Genomic DNA, 17,129 nt, shown 5'->3' on the forward strand with positions numbered 1-17,129 from the left:
CTTCCACCCAGTTTCCTCCAGTAACAGTTTCCACCTCCACCAGTCCGTCACAGTTAAGCACCACATACTTTCCTTTCAGTCTGTCCATCTCTCACTGCAGCCTCTCATACACTCACCACTGTGGCCCTCTATCAACGCCGCCTCTTCCCGATCCCCATAATGCCCAGTTACCTTATCAATAACAATCGATCCAGCCACAGAATTGAAGGTCCTGCTCCCTGTCCCAGTGCAGCGAGCGCTCGGTTCTCTCCATCAACCCTTCGTCTGTCAATCTGGCCACAAACCCCTCTTTCCTCCCTTTATCCCGAGGTAAGATACTTACTTTTCAGATAAAGCATATTATGATAAATCGGCTGAACTCTGTGCGTGTGTGTGTGTGAGTGTGAGTGTGTACTGTCACTCACACACACACTCACACAAACACATACACGCTATAAGCACCCAGTGTGCACACACAGACATACAAAAATAAACTGTGCGTATCGAACAATTTGATGTCAGAGGTACTTAACAGCTAAGTGTGTGTGTGTTTGTTTTTGGGGTATTTTGGGATACATCACTCAACAATGGAGACATGAACATGGGGTTTGTTCAACTTCAGCATCATCACACACAGTGACAATGGATTGGGATCATATGTATATTTGATTTTGGAGTAATTCTACTCTCAATTAAATTTAATTTTGCATAGAAAATAGAAAGGAAAAAAATCACAACCTGTGATATCCAATAATACAATGAGTCCAAACCACTTTTTTTAAATTAATGTAAAATCCATTTTCATTATTGTCTGTTATGAATAAAGGCTGATGAATCTTTCAGTATCACACAGAGACATTAATGTATACATACACTGCGCAAATGGATGAGGACGATTGTGTGGCTGAATTTTTTTTCCCCTTTTTACCACAAGGAATGGATGATTTCTTGCTCGGCCTTCAATGATGGATGCGTGCATGTGTTTGCTGAGAGAACTCGTCAGGGGAAATAGTGGAGCATATGGGCCAATGTTCTCCAACTAAGTGGGATGGAAGTTCAGGTCAACAAGGGGAATAAAAGAGTTTGGAGAAAATGAAAACTAAATGAAAATACAATGGCTGTGTTTGCCTGTGGGACGTGTATGCGTGCTTATTTCAAAATAGGATGTTTATGAAATGCCGTGTGTGTGTGTATGTTTGTGCGTATGTGCGCGCGTGTGTGTGTTTGTGTGTGCGGAGTATGATTAGATGCACTAAGCCTCTTATGTGCTGGCTGTCCTTAATTTGGTTCTGCTCTGGGTCCTAGTGCATCCCAGTTACCAGCAGTCCTTCATCACATAGCAAATTCCTCATCATACAAACCAGACAACAACACTTGTCATGCAACAATGAAAAACACAGATTTGATATTAAAGAATATTAACATATGTACTTATCTTAAAGCAGGCCTATATTTAATTATGTATATGCCCACTAAAAAAAACAAGATAAGGCATTTCAAACTAAATTAATTCAGGGGTGAAGAATGACTGAATAAATTGGAGAATTACTTACTCCATTGCAAAAATGTCTGTCTTATTAAAAAGCATAGATACAGAGTTTTGATAACTTAAACAAATTAATAAACAAGTTAACTGAGTTTTTATCTAGATCTGTTAAGCAGTGTCTTTATATGGTCTTATTTCTTTTATAAGCAACAGTCATATTGTTCTTTTGTTGATATGTTATAATGTGACAACATAAAGCTACAGATATATATATTTTTTTTATTTTATATGCACATGCCATGGGCACAGGCCTCTTTTATTTAACCATGAGACACTTATTAAATATAATTTATATTTCTCTCATTGATAATTACTTCATTCAGTTTTACTTTGCAGGTCTGCCATTATATCTTATGGTATATTTAATTTGTATTATTAAACAAAGCTTTAATAGCAACTGCTACTGGGTAAAAAATTCGAAGATGTTTTAAAGATTCTAATATTTTATATGATATTTTCAAAAGTGAAATCCAAAATAATAATATAATTGATTTTTTTTATTTGTATGCTATAGACTTGCCACAGCCTTTTAGAAATAGAAAAAAAACCTTGATAACAACATTTCGAAGTAGGTTAATAAAGTGTTAAATGTGATTGGCCCAAATGTAATAAGTATCCATTAGAATAAAATACAACAGAACATGCGTGGGAGGCAGGGCCGAAAGGTTCGCGCATGCGCAGCAGTGTCGTGCGCGCACGAAGGGAGCTGTGTCCATTCCTGCAGATTTATTTTTCTATGAGCAGGAGCTCTGACACTTTCCTGTCATATAAACGTCCCATAATCCTTGTGACTCTGAGCCTACAGACACTAGAATATAAAACATAATTAATAAATACAAACAACAAATAAATAAATAAAGCATACCTGGATGTGGAGCAGGTGACAGGTTTCCCCTGGAGACAGAAGGTATCCAAACGACACACACATACAAAGACACACACACACAAACAAACACACGCACACACACAGGTAAAGACATGTTTTAAAACACGCCGGTACAGTGTCTCTCTCGCTCTGTGTGTCTTATATCTCCGCTTTGGCTTTAACGAACAGGATAAACCCCTTATACAGTTTGGACTGTAGCTACATGGGTCTCTCTCTCTGTGCTGTGTGTGTGTGTGTGTGTGTGTGTGTGTGTGTGTGTGTGTGTGTGTGGATTTTAAACTATAAGAAATCCGATTCAATTAACAAGCGCAGAGAATCGGCTTTGGACACAGTGAAATTGTGTCGCCGCAGAGGATGGCACAGGAGAGCACACACACACACACACACAAACACACACACACACACACACACGCGCGCACGCACACAAATACATAAACAGCTCAGTGTCACTAGAGTCTAACAAAACATCATATTATTCTATTAAATACATAAATCAATATCAGAAACAGAAATCTTCTTTTACTTTGACCACGCGGAGCTGCAACAGTTGTTTGAACGTTCTGTAGAGGCCTGCGGCCTTAAGGCCATTTTCATTTATTGTTTTATTTGGGTCAAACCTAATTTAAAGAATATTTTCTGAAACACCATAGTTCATACCTGTATTTAATTATATTTAACTTATCATCTTCTTCTCCTCTTTGTATTATTCTTCATTTATAACTTTAGATTTATCTACATTTAACCATTACCTTCTCATTCTATCTATCTATCTATCTATCTATCTATCTATCTATCTATCTATCTATCTATCTATCTATAAGCCATCTTCAACCTCATATCAATCTATGTACGTATAACTTGGTAACTATTCTTCTTCTCCATAACTTTGCCTTTAACTCCACTTCTCTATAACTTTATGTACTGTTAATTTGATATGAAGAATGTAGGCTATGATGTAAATAACATAAATTAAATAAAATACAATTTTAGAATTTTAGCTTATTATAACTACAACCATTATTATTATTATTATTATTGAAACTATTATTATTGTTATTATTACGTCATTATTAATAATATGAATAGTATTATTATGACTATTGTTATTATCATTATTGAGCGTGGTGAATGAATGGATGAATGGAAGGAAGGGAGCATGTTGGGGATCAGAAGGGGATTTAATAGCAGAACAACGCGCTCTTTGTGCTGCCTCTATAATCCGGCCTGTACCCCCTTCTCTGCCTCTGCCTCCACACTCCGGCTGCACACATGGGCCAACCAATTATTTTAGGAGGCCAATTTCGCAAAATGTTCACAAGACTCGAAAAGCCTAATACGGTTATTGAGGTTCTGCGGGTACAACATTTCTACATTTGTTATTAATTGAATGAGGTCAAATTAAGTAGGCTACAACCTGTCTTCAACAAGCTTGGCGTTATATAAAATCATGTTTTTCAATTGAAATTTATCGTTCATACTGTAGCGCATAAAAACAAGATATAGTCTAAAGTTTTCATCAAATCGAGACATTGCACTCTGAAGAAGCCGAGTCTGTCCTGAAGTGTCATCATATCAGAGAGAGAGATAGAGAGAGAGCGAGAGAGAGAGAGAGAGAGAGAGAGAGAGAGGGAGAGAGAGAGAGAGAGGAGGGGGTTGAGGGAGGAGGGCTCTGGGTGTCTACTTGGGTAAGAAGTTACTTCTAATTAGCCAGTCTCTTCTCGCTCGGCTCACTTGTCCTCCACCTGCAGATCCACATCACACCCTCTCCTCAGTGACCAGGGCCCAGCTCGCATCAGCTCCCGCAGACGGGCCCAACTGCTTTGGACCTGCCGCTGCTTTTTTGGCACAATTCACCTGGCGAAGTCGGTGCGCACGGGCAATTACGCACGACTCTGGTTGGAGCAACTGAATGATAGCTCGGGTCTAGTTTGGTCAGCCCTCATCATTCTCGAATTGGGGTTTCAGCTCGTAGTGTTCGGTTGTTTTGAGTGGTTTGTTGTTGTCGTATTTGCACAGACTATAAAGCGAGGTCCGAAAGCTGCTGTGATTTTACGCACCAGGTGGACGCAGGTGCACAGGTACTTTGACTCAGGTCACAGCTACAGGCAGGTGTCAGGCTCGACGGCACTAGGTCAGAGGAAGCTACACAGATAAAGAAAAGGGCCAGCAGGGAAAAAACAACAACTTAGTCAAAAACAACCTAGAGTAAAAGATATAGAGGGAGGGGGAGACAGGGAGGAAATCGACGAGAGAGCGAGAGAGAGAAAGAGAGAGAGAGAGAGAGAGAGAGAGAGAGAGAGACACCCCCTGGAGACTAGCTTGGAGACCCGGCCCCCGGTCACAGAGAAGTAGAGAGAGAGTGAGGAAGTGAGGGAGTGTTTTAAAGCCGGCAGGAGGCATGATGTCCTACATTAAGCAACCCCATTACTCCGTGAACGGGTTAACGCTGTCCGGCCCGGGCATGGATCTGCTCCACTCCGCTGCCGTTGGATATCCCAGTAAGTAAAAGCCTGTGGCCTTTAACTGTGTTTTTCTATCTTTCATTTAAATCAATTTTATATGTCTTTTGCATTAATATTTGAAGTGGAAACGTGAAGTTTGATATTTTGAAATGCTAAAACCGAAGGAATTTATAGAAAAGGTCGTTAATCTTTATGCGTAAAATATCAGTGAAAAAAGGAATTGAGATGATTCTTCAGGCATCCGAACATGTGTTCACTTGACCTATAAATTCAGCGGATTACAGAGTCAAAAAACAATAAAATACGTGTGTGAATGGAGACGCAGCTCGTTCTCACACCGACTTAACATCACCGCAGACTCCAATCTGTTGCTCTTATCGTGTAACCTATTTACAGTAGCAGGCGCATTGTGTTGTACTTTGTGCCACAATGTGTTTTTTTTTGTCATGACTGCGTGAATACTTAACTTATATTGTTCGGTGCGGATGCATGACCTGCTCAGCATCTGTCGTCCTTGAGATGAGGCAGTGGATGATGCCGGGGTTTGGCCTCGGTGACAGCAGGCGTGTGTTACAAAGCTGGGCCCTCTTGTTGAATAGATGGAGTCGATTTTTCTCCACAAAAAACTGCGTGAATGTTTGATGTGGAGCCACTTTCGTTTGCTCTCACTGTATATTTCGATTCTGACGGACTCATCTATGACAATTACAACACAAGAAGAAGCGTTAAATAATTTTATTCGATCCAATAAGATGTGTAAATCGCAGACACTTTCTCTAGCTTCAACTAATCAAACATGATTTATCTGGTATTTTTCAAACTTATATTCGTTAGAATAAATTATAATAATCAACATAATCGGTTGATTCTTAAAATACGCATCCTAGAAACAATAAGCTTGAGGTTTATTATTTATGTAAATGTATTTTCTGAATTCACAAGGAATTGCCATTTCATTATTTTATTAATACAACTAGATGAATATTAAAATAAAGTACTAAATTGGGAACTAAAAAAGTTAATACTGATTGGAATAATCGTGTTTTCTATTATAGATTCATTGGATTTTGGAAAAGCAATTGTCCTTTTAGAATCTTCTTCTTCTTCTTCTAAATAATAATAATAATAATGAATGCAAATAATAATAATATTTTTTTTTTCTTCTTCTAGACACCCCGCGTAAACAGCGTCGAGAGCGCACCACCTTCACACGCGCTCAGCTGGATATCTTGGAGGCTCTGTTTTCCAAAACCCGGTACCCAGACATCTTCATGAGGGAGGAGGTGGCCCTGAAGATCAACCTACCCGAGTCCAGAGTGCAGGTAACACACAGCACCCATCAGAGCACACTCAATATAAACTCATCCGCATATGTGTGTGAGAGAGAGAAATAGCTAATGATAAAGTACTAATTCTTTATCCTCCTCCAGGTCTGGTTCAAGAACCGCCGTGCCAAGTGCCGCCAGCAGCAGCAGCAGAGCACGGGCCAGTCCAAGCCACGGCCCCCTAAGAAGAAGGCGTCCCCGGCCCGTGAGTCCAACGCCGAGGCCAGTGCCAACCCCAGCAATGGACCCTACAGCCCCCAACCCCCTCCTCCCGGCACCGCCATCACCCCCAGCTCGAGCTCGGCTAGTGCCACGGTGTCCATCTGGAGCCCGGCCTCCATCTCTCCGCTGCCAGACCCCATGTCTGCCTCCAACACCCCCTGCATGCAGCGCACCACCGCCTACCCCATGACCTACAGCCAGGCACCCGCTTACAGCCAGAGCTACGCGGGGACCTCCTCCTACTTCACAGGCTTGGACTGTAGCTCCTACCTGTCCCCCATGCACCCGCAGCTGTCGGGCAGCGGAGGAGCCCTGAGCCCCATCACGGGCTCCTCGATGGGTGGGCCCCTCAGCCAGTCGCCGGCCTCGCTCACCTCACAGGGCTACACTGCTGCCTCCTTGGGTTTCGGAGCTGTCGACTGTCTAGACTACAAGGACCAAGCTGCCTGGAAGCTCAACTTCAATGCCACTGACTGTCTAGACTACAAGGACCAGAACTCCTGGAAGTTCCAGGTCTTGTAAATGACAGGGGAGGTGGGAGGTGGGGGAGGGGGATTAAAAAAACGAACAAGCAAACAGAAAAATTGAACCCAAGATAACATTTGGTGTCGTATTGGGGAAGGAGGAGAACTTAGGACACAGAAATCAGTTATTAATCATATCAGCTGAGGAACTGATCAGCTCAAAATATATTTTCAGTTCTGCTGTTTCAAAAAAACATGGGTGGAATTAAGAGTGTTAAGGTGCAACCGTGTAAAAATCAACCGCGAAATCAAAGAATGGCTGTAAAAGAAGAAAAGATATCAAGATCAGATCACCTAGAAAGAACTTCAGCTTTAATTGTGCAACTTAAATTGAGTATAACTTTTACCAATGACAAGACAAATCAAATGAAACATCTAAAGCTAAGGAGGCCTGCAGCATGCAGAATGAATCCTTTAAATCAAAGACTTTTTGTATTTGCTATTATTGACAGTGATGAATTTGAAGCTGAGCTAATGTATTTTCTGACCCACAATTTAGGCAACCTTCTAATCGACACGTTCCACCGATGAGATCCCAAGCTTGTGTTTATTTCTTCCTCCTATAGACTTTGTCTCGTAGACGTCCAGTGATGTATTTCTTTGATGAAGCTGCTTCTCATCACCGAGCTGACTCAAAGAGCTTTGAGCCAAACTACTCAACTGACCCTGCAGACATTTGACAGAGGTGTCGTCACAGGGTGGCCCCCAATTCAATAATCCAAGTGTATAGCAGACGGATGCTGATGATTCCCAGTAGCCTTGTATGATACTGACCCTCTGCAGCCTGTGTGTGATACGAGCAGAGGGGGTAGAGTTGTCACCGCTGTGACTGCAGTACTAACCTGTTGCCTTTGAGCATGGTTGTAATCATTAACAGGAATGGCTTGTACATTGATAGTTTAATAGGATCACTTCCAGACAATTCGGGCAACAATGGTCACATTGTGGATCTTGGCAGCCGAGTACTTTCCCCTTCCATGAAGTTAGAGGATTGTTGAAGCAGTTCTTGAATCTACAGATGACTTCATCATCATTAAATATTATTATTTTGTTGCTTTTTGTGAACTGCTTGAGCGAGGTGTCTGATGGGAGAGAAGGCTGCATGAGAGAAAGGGAAGGGACTGGGCCGCCATGCAGCCCCCCCCCCCCCCCCCCTTTGCACAGAGAATTTGGTGCCTCTCTCAACTCTAACCTGTAAAGATGGGATGGGTACCACTTTATGTGTTTGATGTATTGTCTGTTTTTTTTTGTATTAGACTTAAACAATATTATGTTAAAAAAAATTGTGAATTCGTTCAAGTAAAAATTGTGGTAATTTGTTTTGAAGTTGACATTATTATCAGTATTATTACTATCATCATTAATATTATGTCTTCAGCTGACACAGACATTGATAATGTTCTTTTTATGTCGTTATTTTGTAAATATTAAAACTTGAAAATGCAATCATGTGTGGAATCAGCAACGTGTTGTCACACAGGCGCTCCAACCAACACATTCTCTCTTTCTTACTTTCTAGAAAACTGCCAACTTTTTATTTTTTCTCTTGATATTTTTCTGGTTTCAGCTTCTTCTGTTGTTTTTCTTTTTTTCAAACTCAGGGGTTTATCCAATAAAAGTAGCAGTAATAGGATACAATGCTGTTCTCGCTTCTTAATCATTAACTGTACTTTTATCTTTTGCATGACTATAATCTTCTCTGCTTATTTTTCTGACATGAATTATTTTGTATGTTTCATTTGTCTCCTGTGTTTGACCAGTCTCACCACTACCATGCTAGATAGCTATGATGTTTCTGAGACATTAAACAACTTCATTAAATCTCTGTGGTCACTGACTTCTGTAAATTGAATCATTTAATTAATGAACATCGGCTGCAAAGGTGGAATCAGGGGTGAGCTTCACCTCAAACATGTGTTATCCTCCTCTATCTCTGCCATTTTAGTACCACAGCAGCAGATCATTTTTTGAATGTCTGATGTCCACATGAGAGGAGAGGAGATGGGGAATATGTTTTTGGGAGCGTTCCACTAATCCATACAAGAGGCTGAGTGGGTATAAGGCAGAAAGATGAGAGGGAGCAGGGCATGAGGACAGAATACAGATTAGAACAAACCATAATACTGAGTCCGAGCGCTCCACCAGACTGAACTGAAGTATGAGTGATGGGCAGATTATTTTGGGATTGCTGAACGTTTCAGTGTGTTCCTGCTGCCTAGAGGTTGCAGGGTCAGCTCCACAGGGTTTGAGAGAAGTGCATCCATGAAAGGTTTTAGTCATGCTATTAGCCCGTGGTGTGTGGAAATACTTTAGTCACTATGACACAATATAAAACAATACACCACTGTAAAATTAATATTAATACTAATACTAATACTAATACTTATACTAATACTAATATTAATATTACTATTACTATTACTATTACTACTAATACTACCGTTACTACTAATTCTACTGTTACTACTACTACTACTACTAATAATAACAATAATCATAATCATTATCATAACAATGTTAATAAATAGTCATAATAATGATAACAATCATAATCATACTAATCAGAATGTATTCAAATTGTTTTTGTCTTGGTTAGTGCTCTTAACTAACTCCAACTTTTGAGTCAAACTGATGAATGTGGTTTAAATTGAAGGCACATGTAAAGTGATTCAACCTGAATCGAAACCACACATTTCCATGTGAAATACCTCAGGAAATATTCAGATTATATAAATATATAGTGATAAAAGGCATTACACTTTAATTTTCTATAAATGTTACACTACTGACAATTGAAGCAACGTCACAAAAGCAAAAACCCTGACTGATACACTTGACTGTTAAATATTAGTCAAGGCAACAAAATCAATCTAAACCTGACAAATGAGTGGTTATTATTAATTCTGGCCCATGGGATGATGTAATGTCATCCATCTGTTGTGGTGTGGTCCTCTCTTTCTTCTGGTCTGAGTGTGTTCTCATTTAGGTGAATTTCCCTTGTGTTTCATCAAACCCTAAACACAACTTGAAGTGAGAGTCAACAACCTTTACATCTTGCAAGTCCAATCTTTCACATTGCAAACTGTTAAGTGCTACACAATTTAAACAACCAGATGTTCAGCACTGACCACTTTACATTATTACTCTAGTGGTTGTTTGTGCTTTTTTACTGTCAGGTTGTAAAGGTCCTGTGATGTAGATTGAGAACACAGAGCACGTGACACACAACAACATGGGCCAGTCCAAAACCTTGTACATGTATACATGCATAAGGAGGGATGGAGGGTTGGACTGATGGACGGATAGATAGATTGATAGATAGATATACGGAGAGATAGATATACGGAGAGAGAGATAGATAGATAGATAGATAGATAGATATATAGATAGATAGATAGATAGATAGATAGATAGATAGATAGATAGATAGATAGATAGATAGATAGATAGATAGATAGATAGACCCCATGCCGTGCTCCTTTAATCCCTCAGCAGCATATGGACTGTGAAGCACAGACACAGGCTCAGATACACTCAGGACTTAGAAAATATGATTCATTTCTTTCCTCTCTAATCCCCAGCAAACAAGCTGGTGGCCGGCCTGCTCGGGACGCACAGTGTAATCATGCCACTGGCTGCTGCTGCTGCCGAGGCTGCACGGCCTCCCCATCAGCCCGACTCCCTCCCTCCCCTCATCCCTTCCTCCCTTCTTCCTCCCTCCATCCCCCCCACTCCCTGCAGTCCAATTTCATCTTAATCGATTCCTAATCCCAACTCCGCCAAGCATACACGCGCCAAGCACACGCCCAAACACACGCCCAAACACACACATACACACTCACATACACACACACACACACACACACACACACACACACACACACACACATACACATGCAAAAAGCAATTATCAAGCATATAATTAGAAATGCACGAGTCACACACACACATGCATAAATAATGCGAACAGTAAGTAATTTCTAGACACAAGACATAAGACACACACATGCACACCAACAGACACACAACTATTTTACTTAGACTCTGTTTGGGTTGAAAATGAAATGAAAATCAAATCCATGATGAAACAGAGATTCATAGAGATGAAGCAGGATCACTAAGTGAACAGTCTGTACTCAGACTGGGTTAATACGTGAATGAAAACACAACTCATGTTTAGGTTTCGTTAAGTATGACTCACGGAAGTGAAAATAAATAAATAATGATAATAATAATAAAACAAGATTCATTACAACAGTTGCTTGATCAAATCTAACTCATGCAGTTTTGTCTCAGACGACATTCAGTGACCCCCCCCCATATGTTAAATGGCACAAAAATCTTGATACAGCTCTTATGTTAAACCTACAGTTTTTTTCGATTGCATAAACACTAAATACAAAAGTTTTACACAATTATCCAACCTTACCCTCAAAGAGCGGAACATGGGCCCAGGTCTGCACCACTATAAGCACAATGTCAGCTTCACACTTTTTGCAAAACAATACACACAGTGATCTGCAAACCCCTAAACACACTTGTATACTTTAGACACAGAAGGATATCATGATGTCACTTCCTTTCAATTCCTAAGCACTGCCTGTCAAATGACCCCCCTATGAGCCAATTGGTTAAACACAGCCATCAGGTGCACAAACACATGATTGCTTAATTTTAGACACACCACCCAGGTTTAAGCGCTATATAAATGAATCAGGTGAGTTCACCTGTTTTCCAAAATGGAGCTTTGGCTCAAAATAGAAGAAGAGTGAGGGTGAGAGGGGGAATCCACTGAGGAGGAGAAGGCTGCGGCTGTGGCATTAGTAATGATGTTGTGTGTGATGTTGCATACTGGACACATAACTTTCATAATGTAAATGTACTGTATTGCAGACCTATGCTGAACTACACAATATTGTATTTCACTGTATTTCTGAGATTTTTACAGATGGTTGAGGAAATCCTGCATGAATTCATACATAGATGAGGCAGGGTTCAACTTGACAGAAGCAAAAAGGAGAGGCAGAAATGTCATTGGCCACGGGGCTATAATCAATGTCCCAGGGCAACGTGGGGCAACGTCACCCTTTGCGCTGCCACTACACAGAATGGGGTCCTCCTCCATCATGCCGATTTGGGCCCTTACAACACACATCACTTTCTCAAATGTTTGGACCGATTGCACAACATCGTCACAGCAGTAAACCACATGCACCAGATGCAATACATTGTCATCTGGGGCAATGTGTCATTCCACCGCTCTTTTCTGGTTCAGAACTGGTTTCTACACCATCCACAGTTTACATTACCATACCTTCCACCACACTCTCCGTCTCTAAACCCAATCAAAGAGTTTTTCTCGGCATGGCGGTGGAGGGTTAATGATTTCCGGCCCAAGACTCAGGTACCCCTCATTGAAACCTGTACTTGATACAGAATGTTCTGCTTGTCTAATATTTGCTGACATTACAGTGTTATGCACACTCCTGTAGTAGCATGAAAACTGTGACATGTTGTGTTGTGATTCTCCATGTTGACATGTTGACAGATTTGGGGATATGGAGAGAAATAAATTATATTTTCATGGGACTGCAGTATTGGACTTGTGTAGTGTTTGGTGAATTTATTGTATATTTGCACTATCTCTGTGCACTTCACTTACAGTACTCTAATCACTGGGAACTGGAATTGCTAAAAGTGTTTTAGGTTAGCAACAGCAGTGTGTAACTGGCTAAAACAGGTTTTGCTAAATTAGTGTATAGTTTTTACAAGAGTGTTTCATTTTGCAAAGGATCTGAGCTGCTCTGCTGATTGGGTGTGTGTTTGTGCTGATTGTGTGTAGTGTTCGAAACACCGGGCCCTGTTTTGAAAATCGTGCTTAAGCAATCGAAAAAAACTGTAATACCAAAGAGGTCAAGGTGTCACCCATGTCTGTTTGTGTATTTGTTTGTAAGCACGATTACACAAAACAACTAAATGGATTTCCATGAAACTAGGTGAAAGGATGTGGTATGGGTCAGGGTAGAATCCATTTAATTTTGGTGCAGATCTGTATCAGTAGGTGGATTCAGGAATGTTTTGATCACTGTCTTTAACACTGAATAATGAATTGATTTAAAAAAAATCATGTATATTAAGGGAACTGATCTCTGTGTGTAATGTTTGGTGCAGCTTGACTCATTGTAAGGTTTGGGCCTTGACAGAGGTTTACACTGTACTAACTGTTATTCTAGTTTCAACTGTTTAATGCTTCATGAAACCCACTTTAGGTTCACATTCAGATTACCCATTGCAGAGAGCACCACATTTTTGCCCACATCGGTTTTTGGGACATTTCCTAAATTGCTAGTAGACAACTAGAAGACCAGAAGTTTTGCAGCACTGCACAAACAACTACCTCATCCAAACTGCTCCAAGTCTGACTCAGCAACACTGCGAATAATCAGCATATTGATCAGTTAAACAATGTCAATCATTAAATAAGATTTGTAGCTTTGCTATAAAGCAGCTAAATCACCCTGCAGCACAGTGTAAGTAGGAGTGATCTGCAGCTAGTGCTGGTAACAGGATCAGTATTACAGTATGAATGGATCAACCAGCCACTGTCAACCTCAGCATACACTTCTGCTAAGGGCTTTACTGCAGATTACAACTTAACACCTAGTTAATATCACTAATAGTAAAAGTCAGAGTTTAGAGCCACAGATTAATGATATGTTGGACTAAAACTGTTGTCTGGATTATGGCAGTGCTTGGCTTTTGATGTGTTTTGAGCATCAAACACAAATGTGATGGGAGCCTTTTTTTTTGGTACCATTGGCCAGAGGGGGTACTTCTGTCATGTGTGAATCTCTGATCATTTTACCATTTTCCTCCATGTCAGAGGTTGATTGCTTGCTCAGTGACAGCTACCCTAAATATTTCAAAGTAGTGGAAGTGGAAATGATTCAAACTGGCAACCAATCTAAATCATCCTTTAACCTCCAATTATTAAATTGTCTCTTGAGGGTTCTGGCCATCTCTTCAGTTATTTACCTCTTCCATTAATTTGCTCCTGTCTTCCCTTCTTTCCGGCCAACCTACCTCCTCTGCCCCTTCTCTCTGTGCCACCTCTTCCTCTGTGCCCCCTCGTTCTGTCCCCTCCACTTCTCCCTGCAGTTTGTTATTCTTGCTGATCTAATTTAGAGAATGTCCCAAATCCTCTTAGTGTCCTGCTCCCTCAGCGCAACTCTAAGTGAATTAGACAGGATTACTGTCTCCCTCTTCCTCCTCCTTCACTTCCTCCTCTTCTTCCTCTTCTCCTTCTCCTCCATACCGTCACTCTCTGCTCATCATCTCTCCACTTGCATGCCCATCTTCCTCTGGACATTTCTATTTTCATCAGCAGGATTAAAACCTTGCCCCCTCTCCAGATGACAAATTGGTTCCAATGTTCCCTTTGTGACAGATGCTCTCGCAGGCCTGGTGCATCATGGGACATCGAGCATCGTTAAATAAACTTTGACCTCTTGAGAATAAAAATAGAAAATAAAGACACCACAGATGAAGTCCACTAAACATCAGCATTGCACAGAGAGATGAAACTGAGAGTTTTCAAATGAAAAAGTGAATGTTTCATTTGTTTAACTGCTCTGTTTGTTTTTTTTCACTTAATACGTTCAAAATAAATAGATTTATATCCAGTAAATTTTCTTACATGTGGGATCATCTTTACGTTAATAGGAGAGCAGGCCGGAGTTAATAGGAGAGCAGGCCGGAGGAAGCCCTGAACCGGCATGCTGTCCAGTTCCAGTTTCATGCCAGTGTGATGTAGTTTAATCTGTAGTCACAGGTTCACCCTGATCCAGTGCAAGCACGGGTCACTTTAGGATCCCAAGTGTTCCCAGGACAACAACATATTGCTCACCTCTTTTCTTTCATTCTGTTTTGATGTGTTTTGAAATACATATTACTATCCATGATGTTACGTTGTTGCATTGCCAAACCAAAGTAACCCTGAAATGAGATTTGAGAGGAATGAAATGAAAGGGTTGGTGAAAACACAGTGCGATGAGGGGTCTGTAGGAAAATAAATGTTCCCTGATCATTCCTCTGTCTATTTACAGTGAACACTCGGTTCCCAACCTGGGGACCAGGACCCCCACAGGAAGCTGCCAGATCAATTAGAGGGGCCATGTCGTGATGAACAGGACAGAAATACATCATATTTCCACTTTGCACATGCTGTTTATTGGATTCGATTTTACTCTAATCTTTTCTATTTCTGCTGAATTACTGTATCACACATCTCTTGAAGCTTTGGTTGGTCATGTTGGCAACCACAAGAAAAGAGAGATGTTGGGAACCACAGATTTAGATCATCACTGCTCAAACAAAAGGTGTAAACAATAATTGATTAAGATGGTTGTGATGATGGCGTTGTTTTACTTGCCAACTTGCCACTTAACATGAAATCAATTAGAGAGTAGAAGAATAAAGTTTCTCTGAGTGGAACCATTAAGATTACATTATATCAATTACATTTAGTTTTTAATTACAGTTTGTGTTGTTAGATGAATTGATTAGTTGGTGTCATTCTCTTTACAGATGTGGGGAAGCTGTGGCTTTGGGAGAGTGGGTCCTCCTCTAACCAGAAGCTCATCATGGATCTCCAAGTTAAATCGGCCTACTGTAAACTCCAGGTCAAACACATGGCCCCATGATTTGATCAAAAGCTCTGAAAAAAAGGTAGAAGATGAACCTCTACAATAATTTATCAAAGATATGTGTTCCAAATGTGAAAGCTGATTTCCTGTCTGCTATACTTACGGTACCATGTATCCAACATAGGAGCTATGAGCTATGAAGTGAATCAGCAAACTTTAAAACACTCAAACTTCACTGTTGTTAGTTTACTGCATAAAGACTCTACTTCATGCAATAGCACAGATTATAGGGAACAGTATGTGCTGGTAATAATAACATTGAGTAAATTGGGTGAATAAATATCAAATAAGCAGTTTTCACAAACACACTACACAAAGAAACAAAAGAGAAAAGTGCATGGGGACACACTTAGAATGAGGATTACTCAGCTTTGTTTTAATCTGACTCACCATTTAGTGAGGACATATTATAGTTTTTCATTCTTTAAGAGCTTCACTTTGGAGATGCATTTAGAAACTCAGACATGACACTGGGACATGTGCATTGTTCAATCCTGCTCTGCTTAAAGCCTGAATATCTTCATCCCTGTCTCTGTCTACCTTCCTCATCTTTCTGTCTCAATCTCTCACTATCGCCCATCTCTTTTCTTCTCTCTCTTCCTCTTCCTCTCTTCATCTGAACACACGCGCACACACACACACACGCACACAAACACACACACTCCTCCTCCCTCACTTTCAGTAATTCCGGCGTTGCCTCTCTCTCTCGCTCGCCCTAATCCAGCTCTGACCTCAATCCTGTGATGTAACGGATCATGTGATGTTGGGAGAAAGAGAAATAGAAAAGAGAGGAGAGAGAGAGAGAGAGAGAGAGAGAGAGAGAGAGAGAGAGAGAGAGAGAGCGAGAGAGAGAGAGAGAGAGGAGAGAGAGAGAGAGAGAGAGAGAGAGAGAGAGCGAGAGAGAGAGAGAAGGAACAAGGGACGTAAAGTGGGGAAACATGGTCTAATCCCTGATGGTGGAGCCGAAGACCAATCACAAGCTGAGTTGGGTCAGGGGGTGCCTCCACAAAGTTACAAAATATTAGTCACACACACACACACACACACACACACACACACACACACACACACACACACACATACACCCTTCTCGAAACAACAAGTCAACATGTTTGTTTCATCTTTGTGACTCATGCTGCTTACAACAAACACACCAACCAGTCTGTTTGTGACTGTTGGTGTGTTTGTTACACTAATACAAATATTTACTGAGTGTGAATATATAAACACATATATATATACTGTATATATATATATATGATCTATCTAATCTCACTGTTATATGAACATAGTGTCAATAAGGCTGGTTGTCTAAATATCGCAGGTTTGAAATTGACCTGCACAAAAAATTGTATATTCTTTTAAATGTTTGGACGCCTGTTTCTACAATGTTTAACACAAATCCACTATCCAAGTGTTTCATATCATTACATCACATTTACATCACATATCATAAGTATAGTACTGCACATAAGAAAAA

General features: G+C 40.5%; 1 protein-coding gene across 1 annotated transcript; it reads left to right on the forward strand.

Annotated features, from left to right (window-relative positions):
* The first annotated feature begins 4,200 nt into the window (after window positions 1-4,200).
* Window positions 4,201-8,765, forward strand: LOC133951832 (homeobox protein otx5-like). Its single transcript, XM_062386031.1, has 3 exons — window positions 4,201-4,909; window positions 6,044-6,195; window positions 6,304-8,765. Exons 1-3 carry the CDS (start codon window positions 4,810-4,812, stop codon window positions 6,940-6,942), a joined length of 891 nt encoding a protein of 296 aa, XP_062242015.1. The 5' UTR covers window positions 4,201-4,809; the 3' UTR covers window positions 6,943-8,765.
* Window positions 8,766-17,129: the final 8,364 nt, after the last annotated feature.

This window comes from Platichthys flesus, chromosome 4 (assembly GCF_949316205.1).
Source record: "Platichthys flesus chromosome 4, fPlaFle2.1, whole genome shotgun sequence".
NCBI lineage: Eukaryota > Metazoa > Chordata > Actinopteri > Pleuronectiformes > Pleuronectidae > Platichthys > Platichthys flesus.

Coding starts and splice junctions, on each gene's coding strand:
- LOC133951832 (XM_062386031.1), top strand. CDS start 4,810: ATGATGTCCTACATTAAGCAACCCCATTACTCCGTGAACGGGTTAACG. Junction 4,910..6,043: donor CGCTGCCGTTGGATATCCCA/GTAAGTAAAAGC, acceptor TTCTTCTTCTAG/ACACCCCGCGTAAACAGCGT. Junction 6,196..6,303: donor TACCCGAGTCCAGAGTGCAG/GTAACACACAGC, acceptor ATCCTCCTCCAG/GTCTGGTTCAAGAACCGCCG.